Below are 16,096 nucleotides of genomic sequence, written 5' to 3'. Positions count from 1 at the left end.
TGTATTTAAAAAGGTTTTGGGACCTAAAGACTGAAAATATATGTATTTTATGATATAGGAGTGGACTCATTTGATTCCTTAAAATCACAAATAATAGGTGTCATTTGTTCTTTTTGTGAGTGGATATTTGTGTTAATCTCAGAAGTGAATGCTGGTTATTGTCTGCATTTCAATGACATCAAGTGAGAGAAAAGCGTGAAACAGAAGGAAGGAAACAGGCCAATTGCACACCTCAAATCATATTTAATCAAAATGATCACATGGTATATACAGAGTAAAATTAACTTAAAACTTTTTTACAAATATTAAAATAGCATCTTCACACAAAATGCCATTGCTCAGTCCAAAAGATAATTCAATGGAAAGTCAAACAAAGTGAACACTGACATTACACTAAGCTGTACAATAATTTGTGTGTGTGTGTGTGGGATTTACCGAATCACTTTTACAGTGTCACATATAACCGAAGCGGCAAAGTCAAAACAATACTTTCTTTCTTTTTTTTTTACATTCCCAAGAATTGTAGAAGCATCAAAAAGAGCCATGGCTGATCAACAGCGTTCTGGACACAAATATATTAAATACTCAATTTAGTTTTCCTATTTAAACTTAAGAGAAATTTCAAAGCAGCCTGAATAAATTAACTGTATAATATTTTCATCAGGTGTTCAAGTGATGTGTCCGACGAGCAACACATAATATCACTAAGCTGTGGAGGCATTTAACGGACATTCATTCTTAAAGTTCCATATTACAGATGCCTGTGCATAGAAGTGGAAAGCTAAGGCCATCGGGGGCAGGTGTATGAGCATGGAGACATGGCCAAAAGCAGGCCTGGAACACTCAATCACTTGAAATGAGCAGGATAAATGTGTATGTCCAAAATCTAATAATCAATGGAGCACAATCACCTTGTGGGTGGAAAAGCAGCCTTATAGAGTGATATGTTAAATCATGTGAATCATAGTTAATATCACTCCAAAGTGTGATTCATTCATTCCTAATGGCAAAAGTAGTGAGAAAATGGTGTGAGTGGGCAATTGGCTTCATAGAGAATCTAGGTTGTCATGTCAGGCCTTCATGCATTGTTGCTAATTTGTTGGCTTACTGTACATGATGTGATAAAAACATACAGTGGACAAGACACTGAGGAGCTCCCAAGATGAGTTTGCAGCTTCATCCATTGGAATGAAATACATTAGTCCTTTTTTTTTCTCGCTCCCAAGCGCCACCGAGACACCTTCCCTCAGGAGGCGCTCCTCCTTTTCCTTTTCAAGCTAAGCCAATGGTTTAAAGAGCAAACTGACATGTGTCAGACATGAGACATACATAGTGTAAGAATTCCTATCAAAAATGTAAGCATGTATGTACATGTGAATGGCCTCTCTGTTCTCCTTTGGGATGGTGAGAGGAACTACTCTGAGTGAGCCACAGCTTCCCTCAGTGCCCCTCTTGTTGGGCTTCTGTCTGTTGACAGCTGCTGCAGTGAGGGACCCTCAGGAGGCGTCTCTGCTCGGCACTACAGCTCGGTGCTGGGCTCTGCTAAGTCCCAAGGGCCGCGGCGTGTTTCAGGCCTCCTTCAGCAAAGGCATATCTGCAAACGACCAACAAAAACTCTGTCGATACAAAGTGGGAACTACCGTAATAGACCCTTTTCACAGGAAGTAAAACAGGTGTAACCAATAACATTAATGGGGGGTCAACGAAGGGTCTATGCATGGATAAAGACAAGGGTGGATGTAGAGGGCCTTCTTACCATCAGAATAGTCCATTTCGGAGTCCAGGAGGGGCAGGGCGTGTTGCTCGCTGCCAGTAGAGGGCCTTCTCTGTGAGGATGGAGGAGCTGCGGCGCCTACTTGCTCCAGGCCCCAGCAGGAGGATGAGGGCGAGGGCGAGGATGAGGGTGGCGGGACGGGGTGGACCACGGCCATCTCTGAGTGCTGCTGTTTGAGGGAGGGGGGCCGGGTGGGGCCCGTGGCGTGCTGCTGACCCTCCGACAGCACCATCTGCACGTCTGGCCCCGTGGCGTGCTGCTGACCCTCCGACGGCACGAGCTGCACGCGGGTCTCCGAGCCTGGGGTTGAGGCCGTGCCGCCACCGCCTCCACTCACCGCCTCCGCGTAGGAGGGCAGGGTCACCTGGACCCCCTCCACCATGATGGACACCGGCTGGCCCGACACTCCCTGCTCCCGCCTGCGTGTGGGGGACCAGAACACTTAGCATCCAAACACTTCTGTCATTTACAAAAAGCCAGTTCCCTCCATGTACCTGGCTTCTGGTTTCAGCCGCTGTTATGAGCAGAAACTAGTATTAAAGTCCCCATGAAATTGAACTCTGCACTAGTAGGCGTAAATATAAATTCCAACCAATGAAACCACCACAGACATTTGAACATTCTCACCCCTCCCATCAGCTCCCAAGATGCCACTTCATGGGCTCTTTAAAAACCCTTCTGTGATGATTGTAAGGACAGACTCACCGATGGAATGACTTGAGTTTGGGCTGCAGCAGCACAAACAGCACGACCAGGAGCAACATGAGGGCCACTGAGCTGGCTGTAGATGCCACTATAGACCAGGTGGGCATCCCCAGCGGCAGAGTCGGATCTCGGTCTGTGAGATGGAGAAACAGTTGACTTGAAATCAGATATTCAAATGGTCAAATGTGTTACAACTCCCAAAATAAATATGATATCCATGCTGACCTCTGTAAGTATTTGAGTCTAATAGGCTGAACGTGTGCCAGCTAAGCTGCCTTTACCTTGGTTCATGAGGCAGCTGATCTGCATGGGGCTGTCCCATTCCCCATCCTGACAGGTCAGGTATTTATAGTCTCCCTTCAGAATAAAGCCTTCATCACAGAAATATTCCATCACAGTGCCATGGGAAAGCCTTCGGCATGGGGATGGGTGGCAGGTGTAGCCCCCGTTCTCTGGTTCATATGGCGGCAGGCATACTGTCCGGGAAAAAAACAGGGAATCCATCATCAGATTGACTCCAGTGCTGTATTTGACCCCAGAGTCCAGACAGTGCTGTATTTCAATGCTTGAAGGCCCTCTTTACCCTGGCATTAACATGTGTCTACTATCCAGATTGTACTGAGATATGGCTTAGCTGGCATTAAAATGCATCTCAGGTACACACAGTGAAATCAGATTTCTAACAATCCAGTACTGACAAGTATGTTATTATATGGAGTGGCATGTCAACTAAAACGAAGGCGAAAACTAGGTGTTTAAAAAAAGTGTTAACTGAAATAGAAACAAAAACTAGACTGCTAAAAACTAAAACTGAATTAACAATTAAAACTTGTAAAATTATCCAACAAAAATGTGTGAAATATTTTGAGTCTGTCTTTTTTGTTTACGTGCAGGATAAACTAGAACTGAAACTAAAAGGAAAACTAAAACTACCAAACCCTCACTGAAACTAAAACTAAACTATAATAACTACAATCTGGTCACCAACAGGGCCATGTTGATGCCTGGTGTAAAGCGGTCTATGTGGCTGAAGACAGCAGTGAGAGATGCAGACATTACCATCACTGTGTAGGCAGCGAGGTCTATGTAAGACAGCAGTGAGAGATGCAGACATTACCATCACTGTGTAGGCAGCGAGGTCTATGTAAGACAGCAGTGAGAGATGCAGACATTACCATCACTGTGTAGGCAGCGAGGTCTATGTAAGACAGCAGTGAGAGATGCAGACATTACCATCACTGCGTAGGCAGCGAGGTCTATGTGGCTGAAGACAGCAGTGAGAGATGCAGACATTACCATCACTGTGTAGGCAGCGAGGTCTATGTAAGACAGCAGTGAGAGATGCAGACATTACCATCACTGCGTAGGCAGCGAGGCGGCTCCGAGGACCAGTGTCCCAGTGGTGTGCAGGTGAGGATGCTGGGTCCGTCTGCCAGGTAACCAGAGTCACAGCTGTACTGCAACACGGTGCCCACGGGGAATGAGCCCCTGTTGCTTTCTGTCAGGTTAGTTGAGCCATGCTGCACCATGAAGGGCCTTATACAACCTGAGAGAGGAAAGGGACAAGAGTTCCACAAGAGTACTCAAATATTATTTGTGACACTAACCATTAAGCCCAACTTGCTGTGATCTTTGTGCATACAACAGACACCCACTGACTTCTATCAGATGTGTACAGCAGCCATGCAAAGATTTTGAGTTAATCGTTTTCAATGCTCTTTTGTGAATAGAATCAGATACTGTGTTTAACATCCAATAAAGTGACAAGAAAAGCGTTTTAATTTGAAATATGTTCACTCACTTATACAATTGATCTTGACGTTTAGATGCTATTGCTTTGTGCAGAGCAGCATTAACTGGCAGCCAATCAGGAGCCTGTTTGATACAGAGTCATTGGTTTGGTTTGATCTGATTGTCTCACTGTCAGTGTCAGCAGGGACACAGTTTGAGAACAGGCTGAGTCTAAAGACTTGTATAAAGATCTGAGTTTGAGGACTGACCAACCTTGGCTCACACAACTGATGTGCGTTGGGCCGTCCCACTGCCCATACTGGCAGGTCACTGAGGTCAGGTAGTTATATTCTCCCTGAAGAACGAAGCCCTCATTGCAGAAGAACTCGATCACAGTGCCATGGGAAAACCTTCGACAGGGGGCTGGGTGGCAGGTGTAGCCTCCGTTCTCCGGCTCAGACAGAGGGAGACACACTGATGAAAAGAAAGAAGCCCCATCATCATGAAGTGTGTGTGTTTAATGTGCAGGGTTAAAACATTAAACATACACAGTCCATTTCACTCATATTGATCAGAGTGAAAATAATTTCAGTTAAGCCATTTCTAAACATGAACTCTGGATTATACCCGTTGAATCAGGTCGGGACATTCCCCGGATTTACCCTTCCAGACAAGCGGCATCGTTGTTTCCACACACGAGGAAAATGTCCGGTGTAGAGAGTAGAGAGCAGATGGGGGTGGGGTGGGGGAGTTGGGGCATGACGTAGTGTGCTGCGGGCTTTATGCATGTACACTACATCAGAGATATAGAAAACAATAGAAAAAAAACATGGAGAAAAAAACCGACACGGGCATAGCACTTGGGGCTTGGGTGGGTAAGGCCCGTGTTCGTGGGAGCGCGCTCACAACGGACATTTGTTGCTAAACATGCAGCTCATCCGAGTGATGTCTGGATATGTTCAGGAGATCACTGCATGTTTAGAAATGGCTTTAGTATCAATTCACAGTCTTGCAAACATGGGCAAGTAGCCTGCTTCAAGCACCATTTTTTTTAGGTCTCTGTCTTCCCAGATTACCCCCCATAAATTGTTGGAACCCCCAAACCCCAATTTTTCAAGTTGTAACAAACAAAACATCTGGTGCTTCATGTTGTTTTGTTTGCAGTGTTTTTAACACAGTAGTACACATCGACTCAGTGCCCTCTTACCACACGGATACAGAACTTGCCACATCAATAAAAACTACAGATGGACAAAAAGTAAGGCTGGTTGTTTTCAACATACATATTCCAGGGTATATGCAGCAATCCTGAGGTTAAATTCAACACTTTTTCAAGACCTTCCAAAAAATTTCAAGACCCCATCGCCACTTCGAGCTGTGACCGATTACATCAGCGACACACCTTTAACTACTGTAACACTTACTATACATTTAGTAGAGATGTCCCGATACCGGAGCCGATACTGGCCTATTTTGCTGTACTCGTACTCGCGCGATACTGACACGGCCGCGCGCCCGATGCCACTTTACACCTACGGCATGCAACGTGACATTAACCTCAAAGTAGCAAGCCAGCGTCAGGCTCACACAGCTGTTAATGCATGCAGAGAAGCTTCACTATAACTGCCTGTTTGTTTGCATCTCTACCTGGAGCGCTTTGTGAGGAGAAATAAAAAGCTATCAGGTCAGTAATCAGCTGATAGGGCTACAGCCTGAACCGCATCGCTCGCCTATTCACTGTCTGACTGATTAGCTCTGCAGTTAGCTGCGTAGTCTGCAACAAACTAGAAAACGTTCTGTTCAACTTACAGGTTAACATTAGTTGCTCTTCTAGCAGACAACACAGTGCTGTGGAACAAGCAAAGGCTTACCAGATCGTTGAATTACGTGCTACGTGTCCCGTAATCCATACTGCCTTAAAGTTTAACGTTTTAAAAGTGGAACTAACGTTAATTTCCGTGAATTTAGCAATAATTGTCACAATTTCACTTCCGGTTTATTGGTTTTGCCTTCAAAATAAAAGCATGATAAAGTTCGTTTTTTACAATAAACATTAAAGTAGTAATCTAACTACGAGACCCAACATAATGAACATAAAAACACGAGGAACCTCTATTTTAATGAAAATAGACCAGCAGAACAAATACAAAGGAGATGCACAGCTATGTGGTTTAAATGGTTGATTCATAGCATACTTCCTTATTTCCTTATTTAATTGGAAACTTTTGTTTCATAAGGCATCAAGAGAAGAGACTATCAAGTATAGGTGATACCCATTATGCGAAATTTGTGTGGTCTTGTGAAACCTATACTTCTGCAGATAATAGGCTATATACTTAAGAAAATGACTAAAACCCATTATCTTGAAAAGTTATCTTTTAATTAACCATAAGGCGTAACAAAAACACGTTGTCGACCCCTAATTAAATACTCTGTATCGGTATTGGCAAGTACCCAGATGTCAGTACTCGTAATCGTACTTGGTCAGCAAAAAAGTGCTATCGGGACAACCCTAATTTTGAGTTTGAGATTGCAAAACTAAACAATGTTAGTTTGCCATAACTTCTATGCACTGTATCAATACAACATAATTCAGATAGGCCGGGAAGGAATGAAGCTCAAGAGAATAAATTGAGTGACTAAGCCAAAGGCAAGGTTTATTTAAACTTAAAAATATATATAAAAGGATATTTATAACAATAACATGCTCGCTCACTCACTCCCTCACACACACATGCACACAACAGTGTTTCCCTGAGGATCAATCTGGTGCACTCTGAGAGCTACCCCCAGGTATTTGATCAAATCTGGCCCCCATTCAAAAAGGTTTGGACACCCTTTCCATATACAGTCTCATGTCACAATATTGATACAAAATCGATATATTGCCCACCCGTAATATTGAGTGCCAGAATCAACCTCCCAATGATGCAATTTGCAGAAAAAGATTAGATTTAATTGATTAAGTGATTGATTATCAATCACTGCTTTCAACGTCTTTCTGATATAAATGTTTTATTTTTACAACCAGATCACCCTATTGTTTAATTTTTACAACCAGATCACCCTATTAAATAAACAGCGTCATGACTCAATAACGTTACTTGGCAGAGGGTCACTCGTACTGAGCACATGTCCTCCTCAAACTGACGGTGAAAAATGTTTGCTGTCACAAAATAAAAATCGTTTGACGACTTATTTGAGGGAGTATAATTATGTTATCGATCACATTTGCTACCTGTTGCTCTTTGAAGTCGCGATGTTTGTCGGCGTTTGTTCAGCTCCCTTCGCCAGTTCGCCTCCGCACTTTTAAACATTGTTTACAGACGGGCTATGCAGTGTCCATCCCTGTCAGCAACGTAACGTAAGCAAAATAACTCCATATTTCGCTCTCTAGACCGGACAAGACCGCATGCGCTCACAGCAACCATGTTTGTTGTGTTGAAGCAAGCACTGAATGAGTGAAGTGATGACACACCCACACGGACAAAATGTCACATGCATGTAATGTTACATATTATTTCTTTTAAAAGCACGCAAATTATTTTTAATTCAGCGTAAATGAACGCCATGAAAACACATATTCACATCGAAAATAAAACACATTTAAAGGGTCTTGAATTTGAAATCCACATTCCACCTAAGACTTTTCAATACTTTTCAAGGGTCTTGATTTTCCCTAAATTGAATTCCCAACTTTCAAGACTTTTCAAGACCCCGCGGATACCCTGTACTCGTATATACAGCTTCATAGAACAGTAGATACCCTGTACTCGTATATACAGCTTCATAGAACAGTAGATACCCTGTACTCGTATATACAGCTTCATAGAACAGTAGATACCCTGTACTCGTATATACAGCTTCATAGAACAGTAGATACCCTGTACTCGTATATACAGCTTCATAGAACAGTAGACAGGATACCCTGTACTCGTATATACAGCTTCATAGAACAGTAGACAGGATACCCTGTACTCGTATATACAGCTTCATAGAACAGTAGACAGGATACCCTGTACTCGTATATACAGCTTCATAGAACAGTAGACAGGATACCCTGTACTCGTATATACAGCTTCATAGAACAGTAGACAGGATACCCTGTACTCGTATATACAGCTTCATAGAACAGTAGATACCCTGTACTCGTATATACAGCTTCATAGAACAGTAGATACCCTGTACTCGTATATACAGCTTCATAGAACAGTAGATACCCTGTACTCGTATATACAGCTTCATAGAACAGTAGATACCCTGTACTCGTATATACAGCTTCATAGAACAGTAGACAGAGGTGGATAATATCTTACCACCACTGTGTAGGCAGCGAGGCGGCTCCGAGGACCACTGTCCCAGTGCGGTGCAGGTGAGGATGCTGGCTCCCTCTGCCAGGTATCCAGGGTCACAGCTGTACTGCAACACTGTGCCCACGGGGAACGAGCCCCTGTTGCTTTCTGTCAGGTTGACCCAGCTGTTTTGGACCATGTATGGCCTCACACATCCTGGGGAGAGGAGACAAAGCCCTTCTGAGAAACTGCTAATGTTTTCACTGGAACTAAGTCCACAAATATCAGATCTTAAGTCTGGTTTAAGGCACATTACAGCCAACTGGAATACAGCAACAGAATGATATTATGTCAGCCATCTTCACTATAGGGTAGTAAAGTGGTTTATTATATGGAAGTAAAGCGGAAGTCTCGCTGAAATCCACATCCGGTATAGACCCGCTAGTTATAGTGCAGCTAGTGGCTACCCACTATGCACGGGCACATCGTAACCAAAGAGGGCAGCTGCTGAGCTGAAAGTGAGCAAATCATGAAATAAACAGTTGGCACACTGCAGGGCTCCAGTGTCCACTGATTTATTGCACCAAGAGATGATGATGTTTGACGATGTGTTTCTCAAAATGTCATCTTGGTGAAATAAATAATTGGCCATTGGAGCCCTGCAGTGTGCGAGCTGTTTATTTGTTTACGTCATGATGTTCCAGTACAGAGAGGACACAAAATTACAGCTTTGGCAGCCATCCCAGAACCAAAACTTGACCTATCTTCTTGTTTGCTAACTTTCTGCAGACAGTCGACGGTATTACCAGAGATCTTTAATACTAGATAGAGACACGCCACTGCAGGCTCCGCCAATAATAACAAATGGCATTCTGCTGTCTCCTAAATGATCATGTGGTCACCTCTCCCCTTGAAGTGTTGTGGACAGAGAGAGCTGGTCACGCAAGGTTAGTGCTGACGTAGCAAGCTAACTTGAGCTAGAGATCATGAGTTCCCAAACTCCACACACAGCACACATATAAACACAAAGCTGCCCCTTGTTAGCTCAATCTAGTTGTAACTAAGATATTCGATAAAAAAAATATTTTTTCTAAATTCCAACCACAGATTTAGCTGCTACATCAACGAACTTCACATGTAGCTTTAGATAAGTGCTCCCTGCTAACGTGAGGTCCTGTTTCATCATTATAGTGAAAATAAAATACCCCCCATTTGGCTGGGGACCCCCTGGAACCTCTGGGGGTCCCCGGACCCCCATTTGAGAACCAATGCCCTAGTATAATAAAAACGCAGCAGAGTACCTTATAAAACCTAGCTGTGAGTCATGTAGAAGTGTGGGAGCTATTACAGAGAGAGAAATCAACAGCCTTACATCCTCTCAACTCTGCGAGTGGGAGTGAGGCTGTATTGTTCCCCGGGCCTCAGCGCTCTGACATTCAGCAGTTTGTTCATTTCTGTCCTGATTGAAAATCTATTTCCTCAACAGAGAGTGGGAACTGGAAAGGTTACAGTGTTTCCCACAGGATTTTTAGTTGTTGTGGTGGGGGGCCACAGACCCCCTAGGCGGGCGCGGCGGCATGCACCCCCGCAAGATTTTTTTTTACATTTTAAAGTAAAATGCATGAATTTGGTGTACTTTAAGAAAGCACTTAAGAGCTAAATTAATAGACTAGATCAGTGAAGAACATGTCATCCTTACTGTGCTGTGGGTTTACAATGACAAACTAAATCTCTCCCTATAGGTATATTCTGAATACAGGTCACTCAGTAGAATACTGCTTGTTTAATTACAATGGCCCATCTATACCAAAATCACTTCCAGGGGAGAACTCAAAATACAAAGTAACATTTTGTAGGCATAAACAGAACTTGTTTGGTTCTCCTACAGGTACATTCTTCTGTTATCTCACATCACTAAACCATTCTAAATCCTGGAATTTATCAGAAATTGAATTTTGATGAAGCAGGAATGATTAGATGAATAACTTCTCTCTTTGACTACACATCGTGTGTGTCATTTATTAGCACAAAATAAGACATCAGATCTCTCAAATCGCAAGACCAAAAACTAGGCCGGAACATGACCTCTGTGTCCCCCTGATACCCTAAGTCTCCATCAGCCTGTGGCTCAGTCAGCCCAAACCTGTGTTCACTAGTACTGTACGTCACTACAGGAACAACTTTTCAATAGGTCTCAATGACCTGACTACACAAGCTGAACATTAACAATTTTCTTTGATGCTCATCAACATTGAATTAAAGAAGTAGTAACTCAGATTTTATGCCTGTGTAGTAAGATTTGTAAGTGCACTAACACAGTGTATATGACTCCAACATATTTACATTACATCATGTACTTTTTCATTAAAATAAATAAAAATAAAACCCTCAGGAAATGGGGTACAAGAAAGTGTGCAATTCTCCTTTAAACTAAATGAAATTAAATAAAAACAAAACATAAACCCAACACTATATAAACAGACTGGGCAACAAGTGTAGCAGTTGAAAGCAGTTACTTTCTTCTTCTTTTTTCAAGTTTGATGCACAGAAATAAATAATACAAAAACTATCGAAAATGAGGTATAATAAAGTGTGCAATTCTCCTTTAAAATAAATAAATAAAATTAAATAAACAAAATAACAAACCATTTAATGTTATTTTGAGCTATGGTTAAGTCGGAGTTTCAGGCAGTCAAGCAAAAGGTGGACTTGTTTTGATGCCCTTTGATGTGTAACGTTAGTGAACGGTGGTTGGCTGATATTAACGGTCATTAACCTGGTTACACACAGGAGTTATGCTACGGGGTGAAGGGGACCCACTACCGCGACGGCCTATCCCCAGGCAAGACCGCGGCTTCACTAAACCCCTGCCTCCGGCCTAGCGGAGCCGACGTTACACGCAAGTACAAGGGGTTCCCCGAGCAGCGGAATTTTCTCTCTCAAAACAATTGAAACCCGTAATGTTAAGGCTGAGCAAGGAGATTGATTTTATTTCACCAGAGCCGAAGGCAGTAACACAAGAGACTGATGGAAATAAGTGGTGAGTAGGTGGGATATGTGATTTTCCTGGCTGCGGACTTTCGGAGGAAAGGCGGCCGCCTCCCTCACGTGCATCTCAACGAATCACGATGCATTTAATCGATCACGTGTCTTGAAAATGACATCTAATCCTTTCTACTCTGCCTCTGATTGGCTCTGATATCACTCAATCATCACTCCGCTGTCCTGTGTGTTTGTGAAAGAGAGAGAGAGAGACAGACAGACAACGGGCCAATGTGGAGCTTTGAGAGGGGGTAAAAAAAACTGTCAACATCTTGTGGCGGTCAAAATCCTGTTGTGGCGGTGCACCATAAATTCCCCTATGTATGGGAAACACTGGGTTAACACGGTACAGAAATAACCTGTCCATCAGTGCGGTGCTGTGTGAGTGCAACCATAAACCCCACCTACAGTAATGCCTCTTACCTAACCCTTGTCCAGTGGACACTACAGTCAGCACCAACAGCAGGGAGAGGGACCGTTTGGTGGTTGAGGTGCGGGTCCAAAAGGCTGTTGATATTGACACTGTCATTCCATTGCACATATTCCCCTGCAGAGTCAACTCAACCTGGGAAGATCAGAGATGCATTTCAATTCAAAATGATAATTAAATATTGCAGAGCAATCAAACAATCCCGCATATAGCCTGCCTTGATCATTTAGTTATGCTGAACCTGCCTGGCGCAAGTATTCTGCATAGCTTTGACAGGTGCCAGTGAAATGGGTGCGAGTGTGTGATTGTTATCAAATTTATGATGGGTAGAGAAAATGGGGAAAGGCAACCGAATAAACAATAGTAATCGCAGTTAATTGGCGTGCTAGTGTTGTGTTAAAAATAATGTGCAGCCCTTAACGGTAGTCAAGATTCTCTTTACAATAATTAGCTTAAATCTCCCACGTCTAGCTCTGGTTCTGAATGGTCGCACCAGCTACACACCCATTTTCAGTGCTTCCTTGTTATGACAGTAGAGAACAAGGCCAAAGTTAAAGACGGCACATTTTCAAAGTCTATATAACGTTGCGCTATATTGATAATTGGCTAGCAGCGATGTCACCATCCGAATCTAGCGGCATTGGGAATTACAGAAGGGAATCGATCACAAAACATCGTAGCGTTATAGTTGGATTTCATTGTTAGCCTCCTATCGCATTGACTATCGTCATATTAGCCTAGTTAGCTTGCTAATATGAGCTAAACAGCGAAAATGGCTCATTGTTACCTACCACAGCAACACGGCCTCGAATCCCTCACTCACTCACACTGTAACATTTATCAGGAATCCAAATACCGGTTTCCCAGATACAATGAAAACATTTACTATTGAAAACGACAAAAACTAAATTTACATTAACAAATGGACTAGTTATAGTGCTACTACAGCTAACCGCTAGCTAGCTCCTTCAGGCTAGCTTGTTCCCCGCTACGCTAGCTGCATTGATTGAAGCCCATCAGCTGAGAAGGGTCTAGCTCCGGCCGGAGCCAGTACAGAGCACACCCTACAGAGCACGCCCCCTAAGTACAGTACAGAGCACACCCTACAGAGCACGCCCCCTAGTAGTACTGTCAGTACCATTGTCAGTACAGAGCACGCCCATAAGCGAGACATTGAGAATTAAAATAATAACCGTTTAAATTGAAATGTGACAATCGTAACGTTATTTTTGAAAACTTAATCGTAACATTCACATGTTTTAAACGTAATAACATTAGCCTACTCACCCCCTACAGAGCACGCCCATCGCCCACTCGACTTCGTTCCGTATCCATAGAAACCACTGCTGCAACATCCGGGAGAGTTTGCGTCCGTAAATCGCTATTAGCAAGTTATTTTACTTATCTCACGTCAAAGTTAACGCAATTGCTAACGAGGGTGGAAAAACAAGCACTGCTGTGGAAAAACTTGCCATGGAGATTACTAGAGGTAGTTTGGCTGACATTTCTCGACCTGCATCGAGTGAGCTAACAGGTAGCCGAGTGTCTAGTGTGTCCCTGCCTCATGTTGACAGAACTTGTTGCAATACACCATTGTCCCTTGTTGTTTTGACCAACGATGCCGCTGATATTCAGGTAAGGAGAGGATGATGCAATTATATGTTGAAACTATGAAGTTCACCCCTAGCAATACGAAACTAGTGATGACTGGAAAACTAAATGACACCATTGCATACACGATAACTTAATACAACAAGTACTCCCATTAGGACCAGAGCAGCTCAAACCCAAATATAATCAACACCTCAAGTCCTGACCAAGGTGAGTGTGTATATATCTATATGGTGCTAATGTGCTGCAGTGGACCTAAGACACATCTAACTTTCAGCAAAATACGTTATTTGTCAAGATGGGCCAATTTATTAGAATACTTGTGCTTCTGTCAGGACATGCAGATGAAGAAAATGAAGAGAATGGAGATTCTAGACTGCAGGAAGCCACTGAGGAAATGAGAAGACTTGAAGAAGTCCTGGCTGCAAAGTCCTGCACAGAAAAAGAAGTCAAGCGTAAAAGGAAGGACCTTAAGCTGAAACTCTGGCAAGAACTGTTGGTATGCACATTGTACATGTGTGTTGCCCATGGCATGCCATGCACTAGTGTTCTCTTAGATGATAAATAAATACATAAAAAAATGTCTTGCTATCACTTGAAATATCCATCGGCGTGATGACACTTTGTGCAACTTTCTCCTGCAGAATGAGCCCAAATACCGCTCTGAATGTGCACATGAAGCTATGAACACAAGACTGTTTTTGGCTCTGGAAGCACCCAGTGGTAAGTAAGCCATATTATAAGCCATGTTATATAGATCAGCAGCAACATTGTTACAAGACTTGTCATATGCAGTGGGTCAATGAGATGTTTGTTTTTCAACTCAAAGAGCCCCAAGAGGAGGCTGACTTCATGCCTGTGTTTGGAACTCAAGCTCCTGAACAAGGGTATGATGGAGACAGCAGACACACAGAGCAAAGTGAGTTTGTGAAAATAGAACAAAAAATTACAACAAGGCTGAACAAGCATGTTTGGGTCATTGTTTTTATTGTCATGTTAACAAGTACGCTCTCACTTTTATTGCTGAAATTGTACACTTGATGGCGCCATGAGCTCAGGAAACGCTGCTGCTTTTGCACTTCTGTGCAGATCAGTGCAGACACTATTGCACCACCTCTGGCATTACTGTGGTTTTCCATTATGTAAATTCCTCACAGTTTACACACCATGCTACCCATGAACAATTTCCTCATCAAGATCTTGTGGCTTTTTATACTCGTCTGGTCCCCTGAAGGAGAAATTCCCAACATCAGCTATAGAACAGCACGTCTGGAGCTGGTAGTGAATCAGTGTATTGCTCAATGCCATGCTTACTATGGCCTTGAACCTGAAGGATGGCCTTCCCTCTCAATCTGTCACCCTGCTGCATAGCTTTAGATTGGGCCCATTATTTACAAATCCTTCCTAGTTGTCTCTGTTTCAAGATTATTTAGGCCGCAAACTCTTTGATCATGTGAGTCAGATCATATATAAAGTCATACTTGATCAATTACTCTCCAAGGTTGAGGTTTGACTTGTGTTTTCCATATTTACCTCCTGGAGTCTCTCGTCTATTAGGTGAAAATAAGCCAGCCAGCATGATAGAGTCATTTGAAGTGGGCCATGAAGAGATGGACCAAGAGCAATCCGAAGGCAGCCACTGTGGACCTTCCAAGGATAAGAAAGAAGAAAAAAACTTTGTGAAGAAAAATATTGAGGTATGTCCACATAAGTCAAAGTTCATGTTAGGCCAAGTGCATTGTCTGTCTGCGTATCTCGCATGAGTTTGAACAAGTCACACTACTGTTTTTTCATTGAGGAAAGTATGTCTCCTGTTTAAGAGAAGGAGAGGTTTTAGGTTTATTAAGCCTGGGGCACCATTGAAAAGAAAGGCCATGTGATGTGAATGATCATTTCCTTCTTCTCCCATGTTGTGAAACGTAATAGCTGGCCAGTGGCATGGGGGGCCAAGTGCCCATGACCCAAACAGAGCGGGCGCGTCTGGCCGAGCTCCTCAGTGAGGTGGAGGAAGAGGAAGAGGAAGAGGACAGTGCCAGAGGCGCAGACAGAAAGGTAGGCCCACATGAAGCCATGATGGATAACATATGGTGGAGGATGAGACCTCCACATCCAGTGGTCTTATGGGGAGCTGTGTTAAAGCACATGATCCCATCCACTGGTTGTTTCCCTGCTTGCTCCTGAAACCAACATGTAGCTCTTACATTCATAATATGAATGATTTCATACAAGTTTCAAGTTTATTTCACCATTTGCATTAAAATTTGCATAAAAATGCATTGGAATTTCTTGTTCACAAGCGACACACAAAATATAAGAGCAACACAGTACAAAAAAAAGAACAGGGTAAAACATGGGTACAGTCAGCATGTCGGCTCAGTGCAACGGTTATAAAAGGAATAAAAGTAAGCGAGATATACTGGCTATAAGAAGCTGTTCCATAGTGCCGTATTTAGTCACAGTATTTGATGACCATCTAGACCACACATGAGCAAAATATGGGCGCCCCCTATA

At 43.0% G+C, this 16,096-nt stretch overlaps 2 protein-coding genes across 3 annotated transcripts in view; one reads left to right on the top strand and one right to left on the bottom strand.

The window, feature by feature from the left end:
* Positions 1-247: 247 nt before the first annotated feature.
* LOC310772692 (sushi domain-containing protein 6-like) lies at positions 248-12,953 on the bottom strand. The gene is made up of 9 exons (XM_083632558.1): positions 12,766-12,953; positions 11,968-12,109; positions 8,527-8,718; positions 4,484-4,684; positions 3,834-4,025; positions 2,761-2,955; positions 2,480-2,612; positions 1,757-2,193; positions 248-1,594 (listed from the first exon to the last, which is right to left on the bottom strand). The coding sequence occupies exons 2-9, from the start codon at positions 12,083-12,085 to the stop codon at positions 1,569-1,571; spliced, it is 1,494 nt and encodes a 497-aa protein (XP_083488684.1). The 5' UTR covers positions 12,086-12,109; positions 12,766-12,953; the 3' UTR covers positions 248-1,568.
* Positions 12,954-13,420: 467 nt separating this feature from the next.
* The window catches only part of fsip1 (fibrous sheath interacting protein 1), a 41,295-nt gene continuing 38,619 nt past the window's right edge, over positions 13,421-16,096 (top strand). For both annotated transcript variants that reach the window (XM_083632561.1, XM_083632560.1), the window contains exons 1-7: positions 13,421-13,609; positions 13,744-13,795; positions 13,921-14,084; positions 14,230-14,308; positions 14,415-14,504; positions 15,143-15,282; positions 15,512-15,637. In XM_083632561.1, the coding sequence (XP_083488687.1) occupies positions 13,448-13,609; positions 13,744-13,795; positions 13,921-14,084; positions 14,230-14,308; positions 14,415-14,504; positions 15,143-15,282; positions 15,512-15,637 (813 nt within the window). In that variant the 5' untranslated portion in view covers positions 13,421-13,447. The remainder of the gene's footprint in view (positions 13,610-13,743; positions 13,796-13,920; positions 14,085-14,229; positions 14,309-14,414; positions 14,505-15,142; positions 15,283-15,511; positions 15,638-16,096) is intronic.

This window comes from Poromitra crassiceps (genome assembly GCF_964638095.1).
Source record: "Poromitra crassiceps genome assembly, chromosome: 3".
Classification (NCBI taxonomy): Eukaryota; Metazoa; Chordata; class Actinopteri; order Beryciformes; family Melamphaidae; genus Poromitra; species Poromitra crassiceps.
Note: the sequence above shows the minus strand (reverse complement) of the source record. Positions and strands in the feature narration are given on the sequence as shown.

Bases quoted from the DNA above. Each gene is read 5' to 3' on its own strand.
- LOC310772692 (XM_083632558.1), bottom strand. From the start codon at position 12,085: ATGTGCAATGGAATGACAGTGTCAATATCAACAGCCTTTTGGACCCGC. The intron at 4,685-8,526 runs GTAAGATATTAT...TCTTTTCATCAG, and splicing joins TCGCTGCCTACACAGTGGTG to TGTGTCTCCCTCTGTCTGAG. The intron at 2,194-2,479 runs GTGAGTCTGTCC...CCCCACACGCAG, and splicing joins AAACTCAAGTCATTCCATCG to GCGGGAGCAGGGAGTGTCGG.